Here is a 22,087-nt window from a genome sequence, read left to right as displayed (position 1 = left end):
AATTCCCCCAAATCTGTCATGTCGACAACATGCATGGTTCGATATTCGCTTGCGTGGCAGCAAATAAATGTGGATGCTCTGCAGATTGAAATTGAATTAAATGTGCGCCTGAAAGCGGCAGTGTGTGAAAACATAGCCCTCTCAGTTTCAGTCGTAATGGAAGTCACAGGACTGGGTCACCGTCAATGACGTGACCACCTGGTTTAGGAGGACGGACAGAATCAGTGTTTTTATCCCATTACTGGATAATGTCTGCATTTTCTCTCCCAGCTCCACAGATTGTCCCTTGTCAAAGACTAACTTTTTTTGCTGAGTTTATATTATATTAAGCCATTGCTGCTATTATTATTAGGCCAGCGTTTCCCAAACTCGGTCCTGGGGACCCCAAGGGGTGCACGTTTAGGATTTTGCCCTAGCACTGGACAGCTGATTCAAATGAAGCCTGATGAGTAGTTGATTATTTGAATCAGCTGTGCAGTGCTGTGGCAAAAATCAAAACGACAAGGACCGAGTTTGAGAAACGCTATATTAGACTATTATTAATAATTATTATAGCCATTCAGTCAAAGTGTTTTCAGGCATATTATTAATATTATTTCCCCACAGAAATCTTACATATGTTGAATTAGACCGAATCAAATATTTGTATTCCCCCACTCTTCCTGACAACCGGAAGTGAGCTCGTCTCGAAGAGAAAAGCGTTGCGGTTGTGTCGTGCCGTCACTAATCTGCGTTTCCATGGTTGGCAGACGTTCTACCTAAAGTAATATCTGTTTTACTTAAAATACACTTTAGCTGTAGTCGCTGCATAGTTTACACTGCACATAAACCCAACAACATGGGAGCGACAAATTGAAGTCATTAATTGAAGAGTGAGTTCAAGAGTTACGTACTCGGACGGTGAGTGCATTGCAGTCTCGCAGATTTCATAATGCATGGGACAGTGCAACACGGACATCACATCGTTTACACTGTGGGTTCCAGTCGCTAATGCCCTGAAGAGATGCGGATTCATATTTAATGTTACTGAAATACGTATGATTAAGAATTTGGTAAAGGTAAAACAGCCTCAACAAGAGAACCTTGCGATGGAATTTAATTGGACGCACTGTCCTCTGGATTAATTTGCTCAGCAAACTGCTTCCAATAATAACATCTTGATGAATAATGATAACACTAGAACAAAATAAATAAAATATTAATGGACACATGAAATAACAGGTACAATGGACTATAAACGAAAAAAGAAGATGACATACTTCACAATTGGACTGATCTTTCTTCTAAGTGGTATCGAATATGGTAAATATGATTTTTTGGGTGGACTTTCTTGTGTATTGTAGTTACTGTAGCCTATGTAAACATTTACAATATAGATTTTAAAAATGCACGTTCAACTGAAGCAAACATTTGAGTGCCACACTGATATGACTGTTCTGTACCCGGTCAGTCTGTCAGAAAATGTCACTTATTTTCTTATGGCGCAGTTTACTGCTGTCATTGTTTGTTGTCCAGGTGCAGAGGTTAGGGGTAATCATTTAAAGGACAGAAACATGGGGTTTATAAGGCCCAAATTATTTCCCAAATGACTCCCTTGCCTCTTGCCTGCTCTTTCCACTACTATAGGCTCATTAACTCATTTCTGCTCTTGGCTTCATGTCAGCTCAGCCGATCTTACAGCACATTCCACAATCATTGTATTGCCTAATGTTCAAATGGGAACTATTAAAGTGTTTTTAGTCCTCAGCATTTTGTTTTGTGTTGTCTTTGTCAACGGTTGCTGCACTGATTGACAAATAACCTTCCTACAGAGATTCATTAAGCATTTCTATTCTAAGCATACATTTTTTTGGGACCTCATGGATAGGCCTACTGATGATAATGATTAATTAACAATCCTTAGTTCCATTGGGAGCTAGGTCCAGGCTACCAGAGTCCTGCAGAGAGGGTGAGCGGTTTCAGCAAGCAAACACATTTTAAACCTTGGACTCCAGAGGATAGGATCGGACTCACGACGTCAGATAATCTAAGATCTATGGACACCATTGGATATTGTTGGCCCTGGTCACTTGTTTTGCGCTCAGATTCAGCCAAGCTTTACCTTCATTGCTCATGATTTCAGAAGTTAACACACACACACCTCAAGTGCAAGTCTGTCAGGCCACGTGTTTTCTGTCATCGATGACCTGCATTTTGTAAAAATGACCGTAGTTAACCTTGCTCCCAGACATACTTTATGTTTTCTGTCATCGATGACCTGCATTTTGTAAAAATGACCGTAGTTAGCCTTGCTCCCAGACATATTTTATGGCAACCGCTATAGTCACAGGAGTTGTTTGGACAGTATTGTGCTTTTCTATGTCTATGGGGGCGTTTCGGTATGTAGCTTACTTAGCGTTGAGAGCAAACTAAGTTTACAATCTGGCCTAGTTTTATGCCCTCTCTCTGTGTGGTTTTTAACAGTTGATAGAATGCACCTTTTTATTGTCCGTCCGAGGAAGGCCATGTTCTTTGCGGTAGCATCATTAGACAAGAATAAAGAAAATCACGATCATGCACCGTCATACTCATCATACACATAAAAACTAAAAATGATTTTTGGCGTTTGTTTCAAGGCTTGAGCTGTTGCTGGAGCCACTGGTTAGCTGTGTAGTGAAAACAGTGTGATCTCCATTGATCTAAATAAAAGGCGTGAGGACAGTTGGCAGAGTTCACTGGGGATAAGCCTGAGTCGGTGACCTCTTCAATAGGACTAGGCCTACACACACGTATGCATTTTTCCATCTCAACCTATTACCCACTATCTATTTTAAATGTCTGTTTAAAATGTGTTGGGGAGAAAATATTTGATTCTATGCCCCCCTCTCTCCAGCTGTGATCTTACCCACGATATGGAGGTACCTGCAGACTCTGGGGGCAGCGCCTTACTTCCTGGGTCTGGGCCTATCAGCATTCAGCCTGACTGGTCTCCTCTCGGGTCCTCTGTTTGGCCACTTGTCCGACAAGACGCACACCACCAAGAAGATAATCCTGTTTGCAAACCTCTTTGAGATTGTCGGTAAGGTGTTCTCTGAAATCTTAGCCTGAATCCCAAATCAACCCCCAACTCCTACCCCTTAGGGACCTTTTTGTAGATCTAAGAGGATTTGACAGGTGTAAGCAATATGGCGACAATTCAACCTGGCCTACCAGAGGCTAACATACCTAACATACCTAAGAATGGCGCTTGAGGGAGTAGTGGCTGTTTTACAGGCTCCTGACCAATTGTGCTATTTTGTGTATTGTTTTTTTGCGCTGATCTTTTTGTTTTGTACGTAACGTTTCCCCAATTTGTTTCCTATGACTGAAAAATTAGTTTCTGGACATCAGAACAGCTATCACTAAGCTCGATTTGGACGAAGACTTCAATGAGTCCGAGATAAAAGACGTATTGATTATCTCGGACCAGGACCAAATCCCCGACACTCGAAGGAGGAGGAGACGGCGCTATAGAGGTCGGCGTGATGGATACCTGACGAGACTACGTCGGAGAGTGGATAAATCGCCTCTACCCTCCGTTCTATTTGTGAATGTGCAATCACTGAAGAATAAACTGGATGAGCTCTGTTCGAGACTATCCTATTAACGTGATCTGAAGAACTGTAATAGCCTATGTTTCTCTGAGTCGATGCTGAACAAGGACATGGTAAATATAAATCCAGCTGGTTTTTCTATACATCGGCAGCGTCGGTGAAGCTCAGAGGAGGCATGTGTCTCTTAACAACAGCTGGTGCGGGATCTCTAATGTTAAGGAATTCTCGAGGTTCTGCTCGACTGAGTTAGAATACCTCGTGATAAGCTGTAGACCGTACTAGATTTATTTACCAAGAGTGGTTTTCATCTATATTTTTCATAGCGGTCTACTTACCACGACAAACCGATGCTGGCACTAAGACCGCACTCAACGAGCTGTATAGGGCCATAAGGAAACAAGAAAATGCTCATCCAGAGGCGGCGCGTCTGGTGACTTTACTGCAGGGAAACTGAAATCCGTTTGACCTAATCTTCTACCAGCATGTCACCTGTGCAACTAGAAGTGAGAACTCTAGATCACCTTTACTCCACACACAGAGATGCGTACAAAGCTCTCACTCCCCCTCCAATTGGCAAATCTGACTAACTCTTTCCTCCTGATTCCTGTTTACAAGCATAAACTCAAACCGGAATTACCAGTGACACGCGCTCAATATGGAAGTGGTCAGATGAAATGGATGCTAAGCTACAGGACTGTTTGGCTACCACAGACTGGGATATGTTCCGGGATTCATCCGATGGCATTGAGTTTACCACATCAGTCCACCGGCTTCATTAAGTGCATCGATGACATCTTCCCCACAGTGACCGTATGTACATATTCCAACCAGAAGCTATAGATAACAGGCAACATCCGCACTGAGCTAAAGGCTAGAGCTGCCGCTTTCAAGGAGTGGGACACTAATCTGGACGCTTATAAGAAATCCCGCTACGCCCTCAGACGAATCATCAAACAGGAAAAGCGTCAATACAGGACTAAGATAGAATCCTACTACTCTGACACTCGTTGGATGTGGCAGGGCTTGCAAACTATCACGGATTACAAAGGGAAACCCAGCTGTGAGCTGTCCAGTGACGTGAGCCTACCAGACGAGCTAAAAACCTTCTATTCTCGCTTCTAGGCTAGCAACACTGAACTATGCATGAGGGCACCAGCTGTTCTGGACGACGGTGTGGTCACAGTCTCCATAGTCGATGTGAGTAAGACCTTTAAACATTTTAAAATTCATAAGGCTTCAGGGCCAGACAGATTACCAGGACGCGTACTCAGCGCATGCGCTGACCAGCTGGCAAGTGTCTTCACTGACATTTTCAACTTCTACCTGTCCGTCTGTAATACCTACATGTTTGAAGCAGAGCACCATATTCCTTGTACCCAAGAACGCCAAGGTAACCTGTCTAAATGACTGTTGCCCCATAGCACTCACATCTGTAGCCATGAAATGCTTTGAAAGGCTGGCTCACATCAACACCATCATCCCAGACACCCTGGACCCACTCCAATTCGCATACCGCTCCAACAGATCCACAGATGACGCAATCTCTATTGCACTCGGCACTGCCCTGTCCCATCTGGACAAGAGGAACACCTACGTGAGAATGCTATTCATTGACTACAGCTTAGTGTTCAACATCATAGTGCCCTCCAAGCTCATCACTAAGCTAAGGACCCTGGGACTAAACACCTCCCTCTGCAACTGGATCCTGGACTTCCTCCCAACCTGGGGGCCCCTCAAGGGTGCATGCTTAGTCCCCTCCTGTACTTCCTATTCACCCACGACTGCGTGGCCGCACACAACTCCAACACATCATTTAAGTTTGCAGACGACACGACGGCGGTAGGCCTGATCATCGATGAGACCGCCTACAGGGAGGTAATCAGACCTGGCAGTGTGATGCCAGGACAACAACCTCTTCCTCAAAGTCCGCAAGACCAAGGAGCTGATCGTGGACTACAGGAAACGGAGGGCCAAGCACGCCCCCATCCACATCGACGGGGCTGTAGTGGAGCGTGTCGAGAGCTTCTCCAGCTGCAGCATTGAGAGCATCTTGCCTGGCTGCATCACAGATTTGTATGTCAACTGCTTGGCATCCGAACGCAAGGCGCTACAGAAGGTAGTACATCACTGGGGCCGAGGCCCCTGCCACCCAGGACCTCTACCTTCTAAAAACATGTTTTCACTTTGTCATTATGTGGTGTTGTGTGTGTGTGGGTGGGTGAGGGGGGGAATCAATTGAATCCATTTTGAATTTAGGCTGTAACACAACAAAATGTGGAATAAGTCAAGGGTAATGAGTACTTTCTGAAGGCACTGTAAGACACCCAAAATTCTGTGCCTTCCTGGCGTGGAATCACCCATTAGCTACCTGGTCTACCTGTACTGCTTGGGGCCGTATGTAACAAGCGGCTCAGAGTAGGAGTGCTGATTTGGGATCAGTTTTGCCATGTAGATCACAATGGATATGATTACATGGACAGGGGGGGGACCTGATCCTAGACTCTCCTACTCTGCACTCCTACTCTGATGCTTGATACTCACGGCCCCTGGCCATTCTACTATTCTCTATCCCTGACGTTTGTCTTTGTCTTCCAGGTAACTTCATGTATTTCATGTGGTCCTCCATGTAACGTCATGTATTTCATGTGGTCCTCCAGGTAACGTCATGTATTTCATGTGGTCCTCCAGGTAACGTCATGTATTTCATGTGGTCCTCCAGGTAACGTCATGTATTTCATGTGGTCCTCCAGGTAACGTCATGTATTTCATGTGGTCCTTCAGGTAACTTCATGTATTTCATGGGCTACTCCAAATGGCTTTTGCTCTCCAGCAGACTAGTGGCAGGTGAGACTACCCATATACTACTAGAACAATGCAGTTTTGAGCTGTAAAGGACATTGTATTTATCAGATGACTTAGATTATAGCCTAATCAAAATTTGTGGAACTTCAGACTCGTTTGCAGGGTGAAATTCACATTTGTATTGTCTGTCTTTTAGAGTAAAAATGACACGCTTGTGGCCACTCTAAAATTTGACTTTTAGAAAAAAGTTACGACATGATCCGTTTTTAATGATAACATCCATGTTACGGTAGTGTTACTAACGTGTATGTGGTCTGCTCCCAAAGGTATTGGTACAGGTGCGGGTTCGTCCATCTTTGGCTTCCTGACCCGAAGCACAGCCCCCGAGGACCGCTCCACCGTGTTCGCAGCGGTCATGGCGTGCCGACAGGCTGGCCTACTGATTGGTCAGTGCTGTTGTCTGTCTGCTTCCTGTGTGCCATTGATAGCAGGTGTATCGCGTTATTGGAAACGTACGCTGTTCTGCATGCAGGCCTGGTTTTGACTAGATGGAGTACATAGTGACTTTTTGTAGCAGGTTAAGGGAATTAGGTATGAGGTTAGGGTTAGCTAAAATGCGAAACTTGTTCCCGACACGACTCAAACATCTCTCGCCGCAACCAGGCCTGCCCTCAGAACAGCGTTGTTTCCAGTATTGCGGTTCTGCTTCATAGCGTGTTGGCATTCACTCGGTTTATGGAGATGTTCAAGGTTGTCTTTTTTGCCTTGAAGGTGTTTTTAATGTCTCAGGAAAATATATTGCAGTATTCTGACATGTGCAGCAGGACTGTGAAAAAGACAACCTGGAACGCGCCCACCTATGTCTCTGTTAGTGTGAGGGTCTGTCTCATGATGTCCATCATCACACATAGGTCCCGCATTCAACCTCTTCCTGAGGCTTTGTGACTTCCAGTTGGGGCCGTTCGTGGTGAACAAGTACACTGCACCTGGGGTAAGACGTTAACAACTGAAGCATTTCTCCTACTCTTTTTCACAGTAAAATAGTTATATGGCAATATCAAGTGTAGTAAGATACTGTATGTTGTCTTATCTATAGAGGATGACTTTGTTCTATGTCCATATATCTCTGAGATAAATTGAATGATTGCATGAGATGGTATAAATGTGAGTATAATTTGTAAATATACTTAGTTTTAACACATAGTTCAACCTCATTTCATGACTAACTGGCTAAAAATACTCCGGTTTGTTCATTTGAATGAGACTTTTTGTGTTTTTGTTAAAACAGAATGCCCAAAACGGTGATTTGAAACCTGTTGGTAGCTTGTAACTGACAGCTGCTCTAAACGCAAGGCTGTCCCTTTTCACAGCTTTTTATGTGCTTGCTGTGGACCCTCCTCCAGCTGGCCGTGGTCTTCATGTACTGGGACATCCCTCCCCAGGAGGAGCCAGTGGGGGAGGGAGACAGGGAGGTGGGGGATGGAGAGGAGGAGGAGGAGGAAGAAGAGGGGAAGCCTCTGATCGGGCCGCGCCACGACATCCTGGGGTCCTACGGCTCGGTGGTGACCCCTGAACCTCCTAGGTCAACTGCTGACCCGGCCATCTCCAATGTCAACCTGCCTCCCCTCTCTCCTCCCCCCTCGCCCCCGCCCGGAGAGGAGGGTGACTCTAGCCATGTGAAGAGCTTCAGCATGAGCCGAGGTGGGTGGTGATGGGAGGCTTTTCTCAAGTTGGTAAAATACGTTCTTGTAAATGTGTATTTATCTTGTGGGGTACCTGTCCAACTTGAAAAACCATGCTCTCTCTGTCTCTCTGTCTGTCTCTCTGTCTCTCTGTCTCTCTGTCTCTCTGTCTCTCTGTCTCTCTGTCTCTCTGTCTCTCTGTCTCTCTGTCTCTCTGTCTCTCTGTCTCTCTGTCTCTCTGTCTCTCTGTCTGTCTCTGTCTGTCTCTGTCTGTCTCTGTCTGTCTCTGTCTGTCTCTGTCTTCTGTCTCTGTCTCTGTCTCTGTTCTCTCTCTGTCTCTCTCTCTGTCTCTCTCTCTGTCTCTCTCTCTGTCTCTCTCTGTCTCTCTCTCTGTCTCTCTCTCTGTCTCTCTCTCTGTCTCTCTCTCTGTCTCTCTCTCTGTCTCTCTCTCTCTCTCTCTGTCTCTCTCTCTGTCTCTCTCTCTCTCTGTCTCTCTCTGTCTCTCTCTCTCTCTCTCTGTCTCTGTGTGTGTGTTCCTCACCTGTTTAGAGTTCCTGAGGGAAGAGGTGGTTGTGCTGTTGACGGCTCAGTTCATCACACTGTTTAACCAGACAGCACTGGAGGTGAGCTTTCCCGACTTTCCACGCCCTTACCCTCTCACTGTGAAGAGCCTATCAGATAGTACGTTAGTTCTATATTGCGTAAAGGTGACTGAGAGGGTAGCTGTTAGCTAAACCAACTTTCAGTGTCATCATGCCATCATCATTAAGTTCGGTTTTGGTGGCGTTGGCTAAAGCAAATACTGGACTACTATGAAGGACTGGTTAGACCTTTTTTTTATAGTAACGTTCTTGAATATACCATTATAAATGCTTATACATTGTGTGTCCGTGTGAGAACTAATAAAACATTGTTCTTATTCATGGAAGTTATTATAAAGTGTTTATGAGTATTTGTCAACAACGTGACCTGTCTTCATTTCCTGCCACCGTAGACCATGGTGACCCCATTAACCCAGCAGTACTTTAACTTCGGGGAGCTGGAGAACAGCATCATGTACTGCATCTGTAGTGTGGAGGTGATCGCAGGCTTCCTGTTTGTTCGCTGGCTGAGCCGCCGCACGGCCGAGAGGGTGGTGCTGGCCGTGGGTCTCATCCTCTGCAACATCTCCTGCGTATGGTGCCTCATCTTCCTGGCCAACCCACAGGGTGAGTGAGGTCGCCCGGAAACGCTCTACTCAGCCGGCCATTTTGTATATTTTGGTTTTTAGCTAGGTCGATCAATGTAGCCTACTCATACAAGGGTATCATTTTTGAATCTATTACCACACATCAAATGAGAAACTTTGAAAAAGGAAAGATTACTTTACTAAAAATGTTCAGTAAAATGTGGCAAAGATTAATCTGAATTCCTGTTATTAAATTAAAGACACTGAATGTGACTGATATGACTAATGCAATGTAACATTGAGTTTAACTTTAGAACTGTTGTGGGATATTTGCATTGCTAATTAAGGCAGCACATAGAATCAAAAGCAAATGGATTAGTCCTCGCTCCCTCTCTCTCAGGTACTCCCCCCTGGCAGTTAGCAGAGTTCATCATCGGGGTGTTCCTGCAGGTTTTGGGGCTCCCCTTCGTAGCTGTGGCCCAGGTGTCTCTCTTCTCCAAAATCACTTCGGAAAAGACTCAAGGTGAGAAGCATCTAGAGGACTCCTTTTGAATATTGACGTCTGTGGTTTAACTGTAGTGCTCTTGACCACTCTTTTGTTCACTAGGCACCAAACGGAAGAAAACTAACTGAAACCGGGAGCGATCACCTAGACTTGTCTAATAAGAAAAGCGTGTTTTCATTTTCTGTTGCTTAAGGGTTTTCATTGTGTACCCTAATGAACGTGACCCTGACACCCCCCATTTCCGTTCTGCCTGGTTTCATTTAATCCGTAATTCACTTATTTGGAGTAGATTTCGCATCCCTCAGCAGTTTATCAAAACATTGACTGGGTGTCCACTTTGTTATTTGTATTTTTGAACTTCAGAATACCCTTTAATAACTTGGTTATTTAGAGTAGATGTCCTGGGTTGTATTACTATTGATCAGTGTGATGTAAGGGGCTAGAGAACAAACCTGCAGGCACTGTGCTGCGTCAGAATAATTAGATGCTTCGAGAACCATAGATATCAGGGTTGTGTTCATTAGGCTCATTTTATTTTTCTGTTTTAAAAGCTTTTTTAAAGTGTTTTGCTATGGACCAAAAGGTCGCTGTTTCGAATATCCGAGGTGAAAAATCTTGTCTGCCCTTGAGCAAGGCACTTAACCCTAATTTACTCCAGGGGTACCGTACTACTATGGCTGACCTTATAAAGCAACACATTTCACTGCACCTATCCAGTGTATGTGACAGATTATTTTTTTTTTCAACACGACCCCAGGTATGTGTCCTTCTGGTATTTGTGTCAGCAACTGTCTGCCTGTCCCCCCCCTCTCTCTCTCCAGGGTTCAGCCAAGGGGTGCGTCGCTCCGTTGGGGGTCTGGCCACCATCTTCGGCCCCCTATGGGCGGGGGGTCTGACGGGGAACCTTTACGTCATGCTGGGGCTGATGATGGTTCTACTGGCTCTGCTCACTGTGAGTTCTCTGTGTGTGGCATCTCTCATTTTTACATTTACAGTTAAGTCATTTAGCAGATGCTCTTATCCGGAGCGACTTACAGTTTTAGTGAGTGCATACATTTTTTTATACTGCCCCCCCCCGTGGGAATCGAACACACAACCCTGGTGTTGCAAGCGCCATGCTCTACCAACTGAGCTACAGGACGCCTCTCGTAAAATAGATTTGATCTCATTGAGAATAACCCATATATAAATAAAGATACCTTTATAACTTTGCCATCAAATCATATCAAATTTTAATTGTCACTTTCTTGGTAAACAAAAGATGTAGACTAACAGTGAAATGGTTACAGGACCTTCCCAACAACGCAGAGAAACTTAACGAGGAATAAATACAAATTGAGTAACGATAAGTTGGCTGGTTTAGAAATGACAGCCTAATGTTCTTCTATATACAGCGCATTTGGATAGTATTCAGACCCCTTGACTTTTTCCACATGTTACGTTACAGCCTTATTCTAAAATGGATGCTTTTTTTTTCTCATCAATCTACACACAATACCCCATAATGATGATAAAACTGTTTTTTTACAAATTTTAGCAAATTTATGAAATAAGTAACTATTACATAAGAATTCAGACCCTTTACTCAGTACTTTGTTGAAGCACCTTTGGCAGCGATTACAGCCTTGAGTCTTCTTGGGTGTGACGCTACAAGCTTGGCACACCTGTATTTGGGGAGTTTCTCCCATTCTTCTCTGCAGATCCTCTCAAGCTCTGCCAGGTTGGATGGGGAGCGTCGCTGCGCAGCTATTTTCAGGTCTCCAGAGATGTTCGATCGGGTTCAAGTCCAGGCTCTGGCTGGGCCAATCAAGGACATTCAGAGACTTGTCCCGAAGCCACTCCTGCATTGTCTTGGCTGTGTGCTTAGAGTCGTTGTCCTGTTGGAAGGTGAACCTTTGACCCAGTCTGAGATCCTGAGCACTCTGGAGCAGGTTTTCATCAATGATCTCTCTGTACTTTGCTCCGTTCATCTTTCCCTCGATCCTGACTAGTCTCCCAGTCCCTGCCGCTGAAAAACATCCCCACAGCATGATGCTGCCACCACCATCCTTCACCGTAGGGATGGTATTGGCCACGAGATGAGCGGTGCCTGGTTTCCTCCCGACGTGACGCTTCGCATTCAGGCCAAAGAGTTCAATATTGGTTTCATCAGACCAGAGAATCTTGTTTCTCATGGTCTGAGAGTCCTTTAGGTGCCTTTTGGCAAACTCCAAGTGGGCTGCCATGTGGCTTCCGTCTGGCCACTACCATAAAGTCCTGATTTGGTGGAGTGCTGCAGAGATGGTTGTCCTCCTGGAAAATCTGCCCATCTTCACAGAGGAACTCTTGAGCTCTGGCAGTGACCATTGGGTTCTTGGTAACCTACCAGACCAAGGCCCTTCTCCCCCGATTGCTCAGTTTGGCCGGGCGGCCAGCTCTAGGAAGAGTCTTGGTGGTTCCAAACTTCTTGCATTTAAGAATGATGGAGGCCAATGTTCTTGGGGACCTTCAATGCTGCAGAAATATTTTGGTACCCTTCCCCGGATCTGTGCCTCGACACATTCCTGTCTCGGAGCTCTACGGACAATTCCTTCGACATCATGGCTTGGTTCTTGCTCTGACATGCACTGTCAACTGTGGGACATTATATAGACCGGTGTCTGCCTTTCCAAATCATGTCCAATCAATTGAATTTACCACGGGTGGACTCAATAAAGTTGTAGAAACATCTCAAGGATGATCAATGGAAACAGGATGCAGCCGAGCTCAAATTCGAGTCTCATAGCAAAGGGTCTGAAATATGGTATTTAAACATTTACAAACATTTCTAAACCTGTTTTTACTTTGTCATTATAGGGTATTGTGTGTAGATTGAGGATTTTTATTTAATCCAACTTTTTTTAAAGGTGTCTGTGACCAACAGATACAGATCTATGAAGTCCATAGATTAGGGCCGAATTTATTTCAATTAACTGATTTTACTTATCAACTAACTTAGTAAAGTCTTCGAAATTGTTGCGTTTATATTTTGTTTCTGTGTGTGTCTCCTAGCTATTGTGGACACTTGCTCATTGAACATCTCATTCCAAAATCATGGGCATTAATATGGAGTTGGTCCCCCCTTTGCTGCTATAACAGCCTCCACTCTTCTGGGAAGGCTTTCCACTAGATGTTGGAACATTGCTGCGGGAACTTGCTTCCATTCAGCCTCGAGCGTTAGTGAGGTCGGGCACTGATGTTGGACGATTAGGCCTGGCTCCCAGTAGGCGTTCCAATCCATCCCAAAGGTGTTAGATCGGGTTGAGGTCAGGGCTCTGTGCAGGCCAGTCAAGTTCTTCCACACCAATCTTGACAAACCGTTTTCTGTATGGACCTCACTTTTGCCACAGGGGCATTGTCATGCGGAAACAGGAAAGGGCCTTCCCCAAACTGTTGCCACTAAGTTGGAAGCACAGAATCATCTAGAATGTCATTGTATGCTGTAGCGTTAAGATTTCCCTTCACTGGAACTAAGGGGCCTAGCCCGAAACTTGAAAAACAGCCCCAGACCATTATTCCTCCTTCACCAAACTTTACAGTTGGCACTATGCATTGGGGCAGGTAGCGTTCTCCTGGCATCTGCCAAACCCAGATTCATCCGTCGGACTGCCAGATGGTGAAGCGTGATTCATCACTCCAGAGAACGTGTTTTTCCGCTGCTCTAGAGTCCAATGGCGGCGAGCTTTACACCACTCCAGCCGACGCTTGGCATTGCACATGGTGATCGTAGGCTTGTGTGCGGCTGCTCGGCCATCGAAACCCATTTCATGAAGCTCCTGACGAACAGTTATTGTGGTAATGTTGCTTCCAGAGGCAGTTTGGAACTCTGTAGTGAGTGTTGCAACTGAGGACAGAGGATTTTATAATAATAATAATAATAATAATATGCCATTTAGCAGACGCTTTTATCCAAAGCGACTTACAGTCATGCGTGCATACATTTTTTTTGTGTATGGGTGGTCCCGGGGATCGAACCCACTACCTTGGCGTTACAAGCGCCGTGCTCTACCAGCTGAGCTACAGAGGACCACCGCTTAACACTCGGCGCTTAGCACTCGGCGATCCCGTTCTGTGAGCTTGTGTTGCCTATCACTTCGCGGCTGAGCCGTTGTTGCTCTTAGACGTTTCCACTTCACAATAACGGCACTTACAGTTGACCGTGGCAGCTCTAGCAGGGCAGAAATTTGACGAACTGACTTGTTGGAAAGGTGGCATCCTATGACAGTGCCACATTTTAAGTCATTGAGCTCTTCAGTATGGCCATTCTACTGCCAATGTTTGTCTATGGAGATTGCATGGCTGTGTGCTCGATTTTATACGCCTGTCAGCAACGGGTGTGGCTGAAATAGCCAAATCCACTAATTTGAAAGGGTGTCCACATACTTTTGGATATGTCGTTTATATTCAGAAATGTTCCGTACACACAAAAAAGCTAATTTCTCTCAAATTTGGTTCGTTCTCGCAAATTTGTTTACATCCCTGTTAAGAAGCATTTCTCCTTTGCCAAGATAATCCATCCACCTGACAGGTGTGACATCAAGAAGCTGATTTTTAAATAGCCTGCTCATTACACAGGTGAACTTGTGCTGGGGACAAAAGGCCACTTTTTGAAGATGTGAGGTTTTGTCACACAACACTGCCACAGATGTCTCAAGTTGAGGCTTGTGCAATTAGCATGCTGACTGCAGGAATGTCCACCAGAGATCTGGCCGGATAATTTAATGTTCATTTCTCTACCATAAGCCGCCGAGAATTTGGCAGTAGGTCCAACCGGCCTCAGAACCGCAGACCACGTGTAACCACGCCAACCCAGGACCTTCACATGCACCTACTTTTTTTTTTTTTTACAGTTATCTGTGACCAACAGATACATATCTGTATTCCCAGTCCATGTGAAATCCATAGTTTAGGGCCTAATGAATTTATTTAAATTGACTGATTCCTTTATGTACTAACTCAGTAAAATATTTGGTTGTGTTTTTGTTCAGTGTAAATAGTCTAATACGCACCACCGCGGCGCTAAACTCAGACAACTGTAGCTGCTGGTAAAGTAATTCAAAGCCTCTACTTCATCACTCAGGATGGAACTTTCCAGTGCCACAATTTCTGCCATGTAGTGTTATTAAAACCAAGTCAGACAACCCCGTAGTAGAATAGTTTACCTGCTCGTTTGTTCTATGTGAGATAAATATTCCTCTCGAGGTGCGTTCAAGTTGCGAGAGCCATAGGAGGGAAATGTGTATTCTGACAAGCATTCAATGCATAACAATTTTTCGTGGGAAAATACTTTTTCAAAGCAGTTTTGTGTATTAAAAAAAAAAAAAATTGACGCAGTTAAGTGGGCAATGCTGTCTTAAAAGGGCAATAACATCATTTGTAAAATAAAAAATAAAGATTTAAGTGATTTTTAATTAATTATATATTCATAAAATAACTAATAATGGTAACAATCAGGATGTGGTGTCCAATGGGGTAAATGCAGATGGACAAACCATGCTTCAGTCTATTTCCGTTTTATAGCCACTATGCTTCGTCAGTTGGGTTACAGGTGATCATGCTTATTGCTAATAGCACATCTGATAATATAGACTATATGCATGGTCCAACATATCTTATTTTTTTAATATACTGCTTGATATAGAGGTCCTGGAGCTCAGCCCCGGTGACGTACTGGGCCGTACGCATTACCATCTGTCGTGCCTTGCTGTCGGATGACAAGCATTTGCCATAAAATGCGTTGATTCAGCCAGTCAAGATGCTCTCAATGGTGCAGCTGTATAACTTTTTGAGGATCTGAGGGTTCATGCCCCGATTTTATTTCAGCCTCCTTTAAATGTACAGTTTAGTCATTTACACATTTATCAGAGCGACTTACAGTTAGTGAGTGCATACATAATTTTTTATACTGGCCCCCCGTGGGAATTGAACCCACAACCCTGGCGTTGCAAATGCCATGCTCTACCAACTGAGATACATCCCTGCCGGCCATTCCCTCCCCTACCCTGGACGACGCTGGGCCAATTGTGCGCCGCCCCATGGGTCTCCCGGTCGCGGCCGGCTACGACAGAGCCTGGATTCGTACCAGGATCTCTAGTGGCACAGCTAGCACTGCAATGCAGTGCCTTAGACCACTGCGCCACTCGAGAGTACAGAAGGGGGACTATGCACGCACCCCTAAGGGGCCCCTCATGTTGAGGGTCAGTGTGGCGGATGTGTTGCCTACCCTCACCACCTGGGGGCGGCCCGTCAAAGTCCAGGATTTCAGTTGCAGAGGGAGGTGTTCAGTCCCAGGGTCCTGAGCTTAGCGATGAGCTTGGAGGGCACTATGGTGTTGAATGCTGCCCTATAGTCAATGAACAGCATTCTTACATTAGGTGTTCCTTTTATCCAGGTGGGAGAGCGCAGTGTGGAGTGCAGTAGATTTGTCATCTGTGGATCTGTTGGAGCGGTATGCGAATTGGAGTGGGTCCATGGTGTCTGGGATGGTGTTGATGTGAGCCGTGACCTGCCTTCAAAGCATTTCATGGCTACAGATGTGAGTGCTATGGGGTAATATTAATTTAGACAGGTTACCTTGACGTTCTTGGGCACAGGGACTATTGTGGTCTGCTTGAAACGTGTAGGTATTACAGGCTGAGTCAGGGAGAGGTTAAAAATGTCAGTGAAGACACTTGCCAGCTGGTCAGCGTATGCTCGGAGTACGCATCCTGGTAATCATTCACAGCCCTGCGGCCTTGTGAATGTTGACCTGTTTGAAGTTCTTCCTCCCATCGGTTAAGGGGAGCGAGATCACACAGTCATCCGTAACTGCTGGTGCTCTCATGCATGGTTCAGCGTTGCCTTCTATGCTCTCTGAGGCAAGCATTTAGCTCGTCTGGTAGGCTTGAGTCTCTTGGCAACTCGCAGCTGTGTTTCCCTTTTGTAGTCCGTGATTTGTTTGCAAGCCCTGCCACATTTGACGAGCGTCAGAGTCGACGTAGTAGGATTTGATCTTAGTCCTGTATTGACGCTTTGCCTGTTTGATGGTTCGTCGGAGGGCATAGTGCGATTTCTCATTAGATTAGCGTCTGCCTCCTTGAAAGCAGCAGCTCTAGCCTTTTAGCTCAGTGTGGATGTTCCCTGTAATCCATGGCTTCTGGTTGGGGTATGTACGTCACTGTGGGTAAGACGTTGTCACACTTATTATTGATGAGGGTGACTAATGTGGTAAACTCCTCAATGTTATCGAATAAATTCGGGATGATGTTCCAGTCTGTGCTAGTCAAACAGTCCTGTAACTTAGCATCTGCTTCATCAGACCACTTCCGCATTGAGCATGTCACTGGTACCTGTTTGCATGCATGTGAGCAGAGCGACTGTGTGTGTGTGGAGGAGAATATATCAAACAGGTTTGGTTGGCTTACCTCAAAACAAAAACGTATTTTGTTATCCGGAGTGAATAATAATAATAATAATAATAATAATAATATGCCATTTAGCAGACGCTTTTATCCAAAGCGACTTACAGTCATGTGTGCATACATTTTTTGTGTATGGGTGGTCCCGGGGATCGAACCCACTACCTTGGCGTTACAAGCGCCGTGCTCTACCAGCTGAGCTACAGAGGACCACTACCTGACCGTTCATAAAGCTTGAGGCTGGAGGCAGTGACAAGGTCCCCAATATAAACAGATGGGTATACCCAACAACTACATTACCCATACTCCTACACCTTGTTGAAACTTCATTTAAGTTAGCACCAGAGACTCCGTGTTTGGTACCTGGGCCGTGTTCAACAGGGCACAACGTTTTGAAATGTTTTGCAACGGACAAAGAAAATCTGTGTTCTTATTGGACACGTTCAGGTTGTGCCTCCCCGTTGTTACTCAGAGTTCAATACGTTTTCTCCCTTATGAACATGACCCCGGTTTAGCTTCACATACAATGATTCAACCCTGTAAAACTGGCGAGTTAAAGCTGACATAATACAATGTTGCCCCCTAATGGCCAAAGAGCGGTACTATAAACATTTTGACAGGAAAAGACAAACAAATTCCTGAGAGTTATTGATATAACACCTGCTACCCAAAATGACCCAGTGTTTTTTTTTTTTTTGTTGGTCATTAGATATGCATACAAAATGTCCTGTGTCTATATTTTTACGCAGCACACATTTCAATTTAAATGTGACGGATACAAACCGTCTACTATACAAATACACAAACAAAAACGTTGAGAGCTTTATAAGCTGGACACACACAAACGCACACACCAGTGTCAATCCAGGCCCTACTCTGAATTCCAAACCACAAAAGTATACAATCAGTTGAATGTTTCTTGAATGTTTAACGTTGAGCCCCTTCTCTATCAGATCATGATGTTCTTCTCCTATGAGCGCCTGGTGGAGCCTGCTGTGGTGGAACATGCAGAGAGCTCAGAGGATTGTGGGGAATGAACAAGCGGGCTTCTGCAGAAACTAGTGGTGTGCGAGGTAACGTCTCAACTTACAAATGATATGCCATTTATCCAAAGCGACATTTTACGTAGGGGAACTCTCTCTTTTCACGCCACTCCGATACCGAAGTGACTTTTTCGTAGCAGGCTTGGAGAACTTACGCAGCAGGCTAGGAGAACTAACCTAGCAGGTTAGGAAACTGAGGTTAAGGTTAGGAAAAGGGTTAGGGTTAGTGAAATGCTCTCCTAACCTGCTACGAAATCACTTTGTATCGAAAGGACGTGAAGTGTCCCTTGTCCTGTCAATCAAACTCTAGTGCCATGCGCTACAGAGGACCACAAATGTTCTTGAAACCGCAGAACTTGGTGCGTGGTCCAAAATGAAAATATGAAATGCATTGTAGAGGGTCCACCGTTTATTTGATGGGTATTTATTCATTCGTGAGGAAACGAGTAGGGAAAAACCATTCAGCTGTTGGACCATGTGTCAGATCTTGTCAATTTACATGTTTAGTTCCCCTAAACTAATTACAGTTACATTTTAGTCATTTAGCAGACGCTCTTATCCAGAGCGACTTACAGGAGCAATCACATGTCAATCCAAACATCTGTTTTACTATTTAAAAAAAAAAATATATATATATATCTCCGCTTGGGCAGGATATTTCAAATGTTGTTTTCTCTTTCTCTGCAAGTGTGACGCAAGTCTTCCTCCCCTGCATCATCTCCCTCCCCTGCATCATCTCCCTCCCCTGCATCATCTCCCTCCCCTGCATCATCTCCCTCCCCTGCATCATCTCCCTCCCCTGCATCATCTCCCTCCCCTGCATCATCTCCCTCCCCTGCATCATCTCCCTCCCCTGCATCATCTCCCTCCCCTGCATCATCTCCCTCCCCTGCATCATCTCCCTCCCCTGCATCATCTCCCTCCCCTGCATCATCTCCCTCCCCTGCATCATCTCCCTCCCCTGCATCATCTCCCTCTCAGCCCAGTGAGAGTCTCAAAGACAAGTGTGAAGACGCGCGCCACAACTCTGAAGACTCCCATTCGTCGCACACACACACACTGTAGGGACTGTACCAGATGACTGTACCAGATGACTGTACCAGATGACTGTACCAGATGACTGTACCAGATGACTGTACCAGATGACTGTAGGGACTGTACCAGATGACTGTACCAGATGACTGTACCAGATGACTGTACCAGATGACTTTAGGGACTGTACCAGATGACTGTACCAGATGACTGTACCAGATGACTGTACCAGATGACTGTACCAGATGACTTTAGGGACTGTACCAGATGACTGTACCAGATGACTGTACCAGATGACTGTAGGGACTGTACCAGATGACTGTACCAGATGACTTTAGGGACTGTACCAGATGACTGTACCAGATGACTGTACCAGATAACTGTAGGGACTGTATTTCAGTCAGTGGCGCAATCATGTGAAATGTGTTAGTAATTTAGGAGGTTATGAGCTATATCACAAACACCTTCAAGAAGTTATAATTTTTTTGTGCGTAACAAACACCTTTATGAATGTGGCTGTACGTTACACCTAATTCCAAAGTATTTAGCTTCCATTTTGATACTATATTTCCAGAAGTACATTCATCTGGTACTTTCACACGCCGTTGTACTCTGAAGATTTTTATAAGAAATGAACAGATCAGCTGTTTTTGTAGAGACAAATGATCAGAACATTGATAATACCTCACCCCCCACACTTTAACAGAGCGTTTTCATCTTACTGAAATGTATCCAAGCCTTTCGGTTGTTCTGGTTCTGATGGCTGAATATGATTGTGACATGCAGTACCCTTTTCTACCACAGGTGGGGGCCCTTATCCTTTGTTTACTGTGGTGTTACTGAAGACAAGAGCCTGAAGCTATCCCGGTCCCAGATCTTTTTGCTCTTAACACCATTGCTGTCGTTGTTAAGCCAAACATGTTTGCCCTGACAATTGTACACGGTGACAAGGAGTTGGCTTGATGGCACAAACAGACTGGCTCTCTGGCTACTAAATAGCCGGAGAGAGAGAGAACATGTTTCTGAAAATCACACTATTTCCACAGATTGAGGGCGAGGGGAAATACTTGATCACTACTGACTGTAATGACTTTATAAGAATGGAATCATGTTTAACTATTTGTATAAGTTGTACTGTTCTGGTGGTCTTACGACTTAGCTGTAAAGATGAATATGGCTCAATTGTAATCCACTACATATTCTTTTTGCAATTGAGATTTAGTATTTATTTTGTAAGCACCTTACCTGTTCTATAACCACTTAGTTAATGAATTAGTGTTCCCTTCTTAGAGCATAGCCTTTTTCTCCGGCATTGTCTCATTTTGTAAAGAATATGCTAAATAAATGTTATAACCACCTTTTTATCTTTCTATTTTGTGGTATTTTCCCGCTCTTTTAATACTTTTAGTTGAATATGATTGAACACACATACATAGCTAGTAATCATGGTCCCTAATGTGTTCTACTCTTTGTGTGGTTATTAATGGCAATAATATAAATATATTACTTAGATGAAATATTTATTTGAAAGCTATTTGAAAAATGTTCTGGTACATTATTACTTAGTTAAACACCTTTATGTCAAATGTTTTCACTCTAATTGATATTCTAGTCTCTGCAACACTACTGTGTTCATGTACAACAGTATATTGTTTGTCTTGACCAAAAATGATATTTTACAATAAAATGTCCTTAAAAAAAAAAAAGTGTTAAAGTGTAGTTATAATTGGTATATTACTAACGTGTCCGATCTGCGGCATTTCAAAAGTTTGCAAATAAATGCTCAATTGCGACGGTCATTTCAAAAGAATCATTCCAGGTAGAGAAGAGATTTATCTCGAGTAAGGGGACATAACTTGAGCTATTTCCTGTAAAAAAAAAAACTGAAGCGGTTTAGCCACAATTTGAAGTTAACAAATATATAATGTTGATTTAAAAAATGCCAACATGGAATTACAGAAACTAACAGTTACAAATGTTTATGTACTATGTAACAATTTGCCTTTTAACTGCCTTATTAAATATATAGGCATTAGGCCACATTGGAAAGTGGACAAAATGTGCGCTGTATTACAGATTTGACTTGAATGTGCATTGCAACGTTAAGCACTTGTTATTACCGTTTTCTATTCTATCAGAAATTAGATGCTCTACGTATGATATGCAATTTTTTTTTTTTTTTTTGACAGTAGCCATTTTGGATTGTTAACGACAATGTCTTGAGTTAAAAATAACTCTTGGTCGTGAAATTCAAAGGCACTGTTATTTTGAGGTCTTTCTTTGAAAGATATTAGTTCAATGAATATAACCTCCCATCTGTCTCGAACTCCAATCCAATGTTCACAATTACAGGGCTCTTACAAATAACTGATTCACTTTCGTAAAGATTAAAACCAAGTGTTTTTTTTATTCGTTTATGAACTCTGAATCAATTTCAAATCGAGCTATTGCAAAGATAATAAACTGCCAGATTTTACCAGCGCTCTTGACTAACTACTAAAACAGCTGAAAATACATTTAGAAAGCAAATTCCTCTGTTCCGTAGACATTTCTCCATTTATCTACATGCCATAACTTTACTAATAAGCAAACAATTTTGAGGGAAAATAATTCCAGTAATTTTTAGTTTTGGAATCTGGTCCAGCTTTTTTGAAATGTGGTGAAGGAAATAAAGTTGTACACATCAGATGATTTTATTTTAAACCTACATGAAAATCTACATTCAATTGTCTTAACATTGTTCACATTGATGCTTTTTATTTTCTTTTGGTGTTAATTATTTTGCCACTTATGTACTACTGGTATTAACTGAAAATACTTCCTTTTTAGAATGATAACCTTTTTTTTTTATCACATGCAATAATGAGA

The 22,087-nt window shown here is 43.8% G+C and overlaps 1 protein-coding gene across 1 annotated transcript; it reads left to right on the top strand.

Moving 5' to 3' along the window:
* The first annotated feature begins 562 nt into the window (after nucleotides 1-562).
* Nucleotides 563-20,581, top strand: mfsd8l1 (major facilitator superfamily domain containing 8-like 1). Its single transcript, XM_041890891.2, has 13 exons — nucleotides 563-900; nucleotides 1,222-1,302; nucleotides 2,873-3,058; nucleotides 6,354-6,416; nucleotides 6,701-6,820; nucleotides 7,286-7,365; nucleotides 7,745-8,075; nucleotides 8,606-8,679; nucleotides 9,051-9,264; nucleotides 9,625-9,747; nucleotides 10,551-10,681; nucleotides 18,098-18,217; nucleotides 20,024-20,581. Exons 2-12 carry the CDS (start codon nucleotides 1,227-1,229, stop codon nucleotides 18,179-18,181), a joined length of 1,482 nt encoding a protein of 493 aa, XP_041746825.1. The 5' UTR covers nucleotides 563-900; nucleotides 1,222-1,226; the 3' UTR covers nucleotides 18,182-18,217; nucleotides 20,024-20,581.
* The last annotated feature ends 1,506 nt before the right edge of the window (nucleotides 20,582-22,087 follow it).

This window comes from Coregonus clupeaformis, unplaced genomic scaffold (genome assembly GCF_020615455.1).
Source record: "Coregonus clupeaformis isolate EN_2021a unplaced genomic scaffold, ASM2061545v1 scaf0535, whole genome shotgun sequence".
NCBI classification, from domain to species: domain Eukaryota; kingdom Metazoa; phylum Chordata; class Actinopteri; order Salmoniformes; family Salmonidae; genus Coregonus; species Coregonus clupeaformis.
Note: the sequence above shows the minus strand (reverse complement) of the source record. Positions and strands in the feature narration are given on the sequence as shown.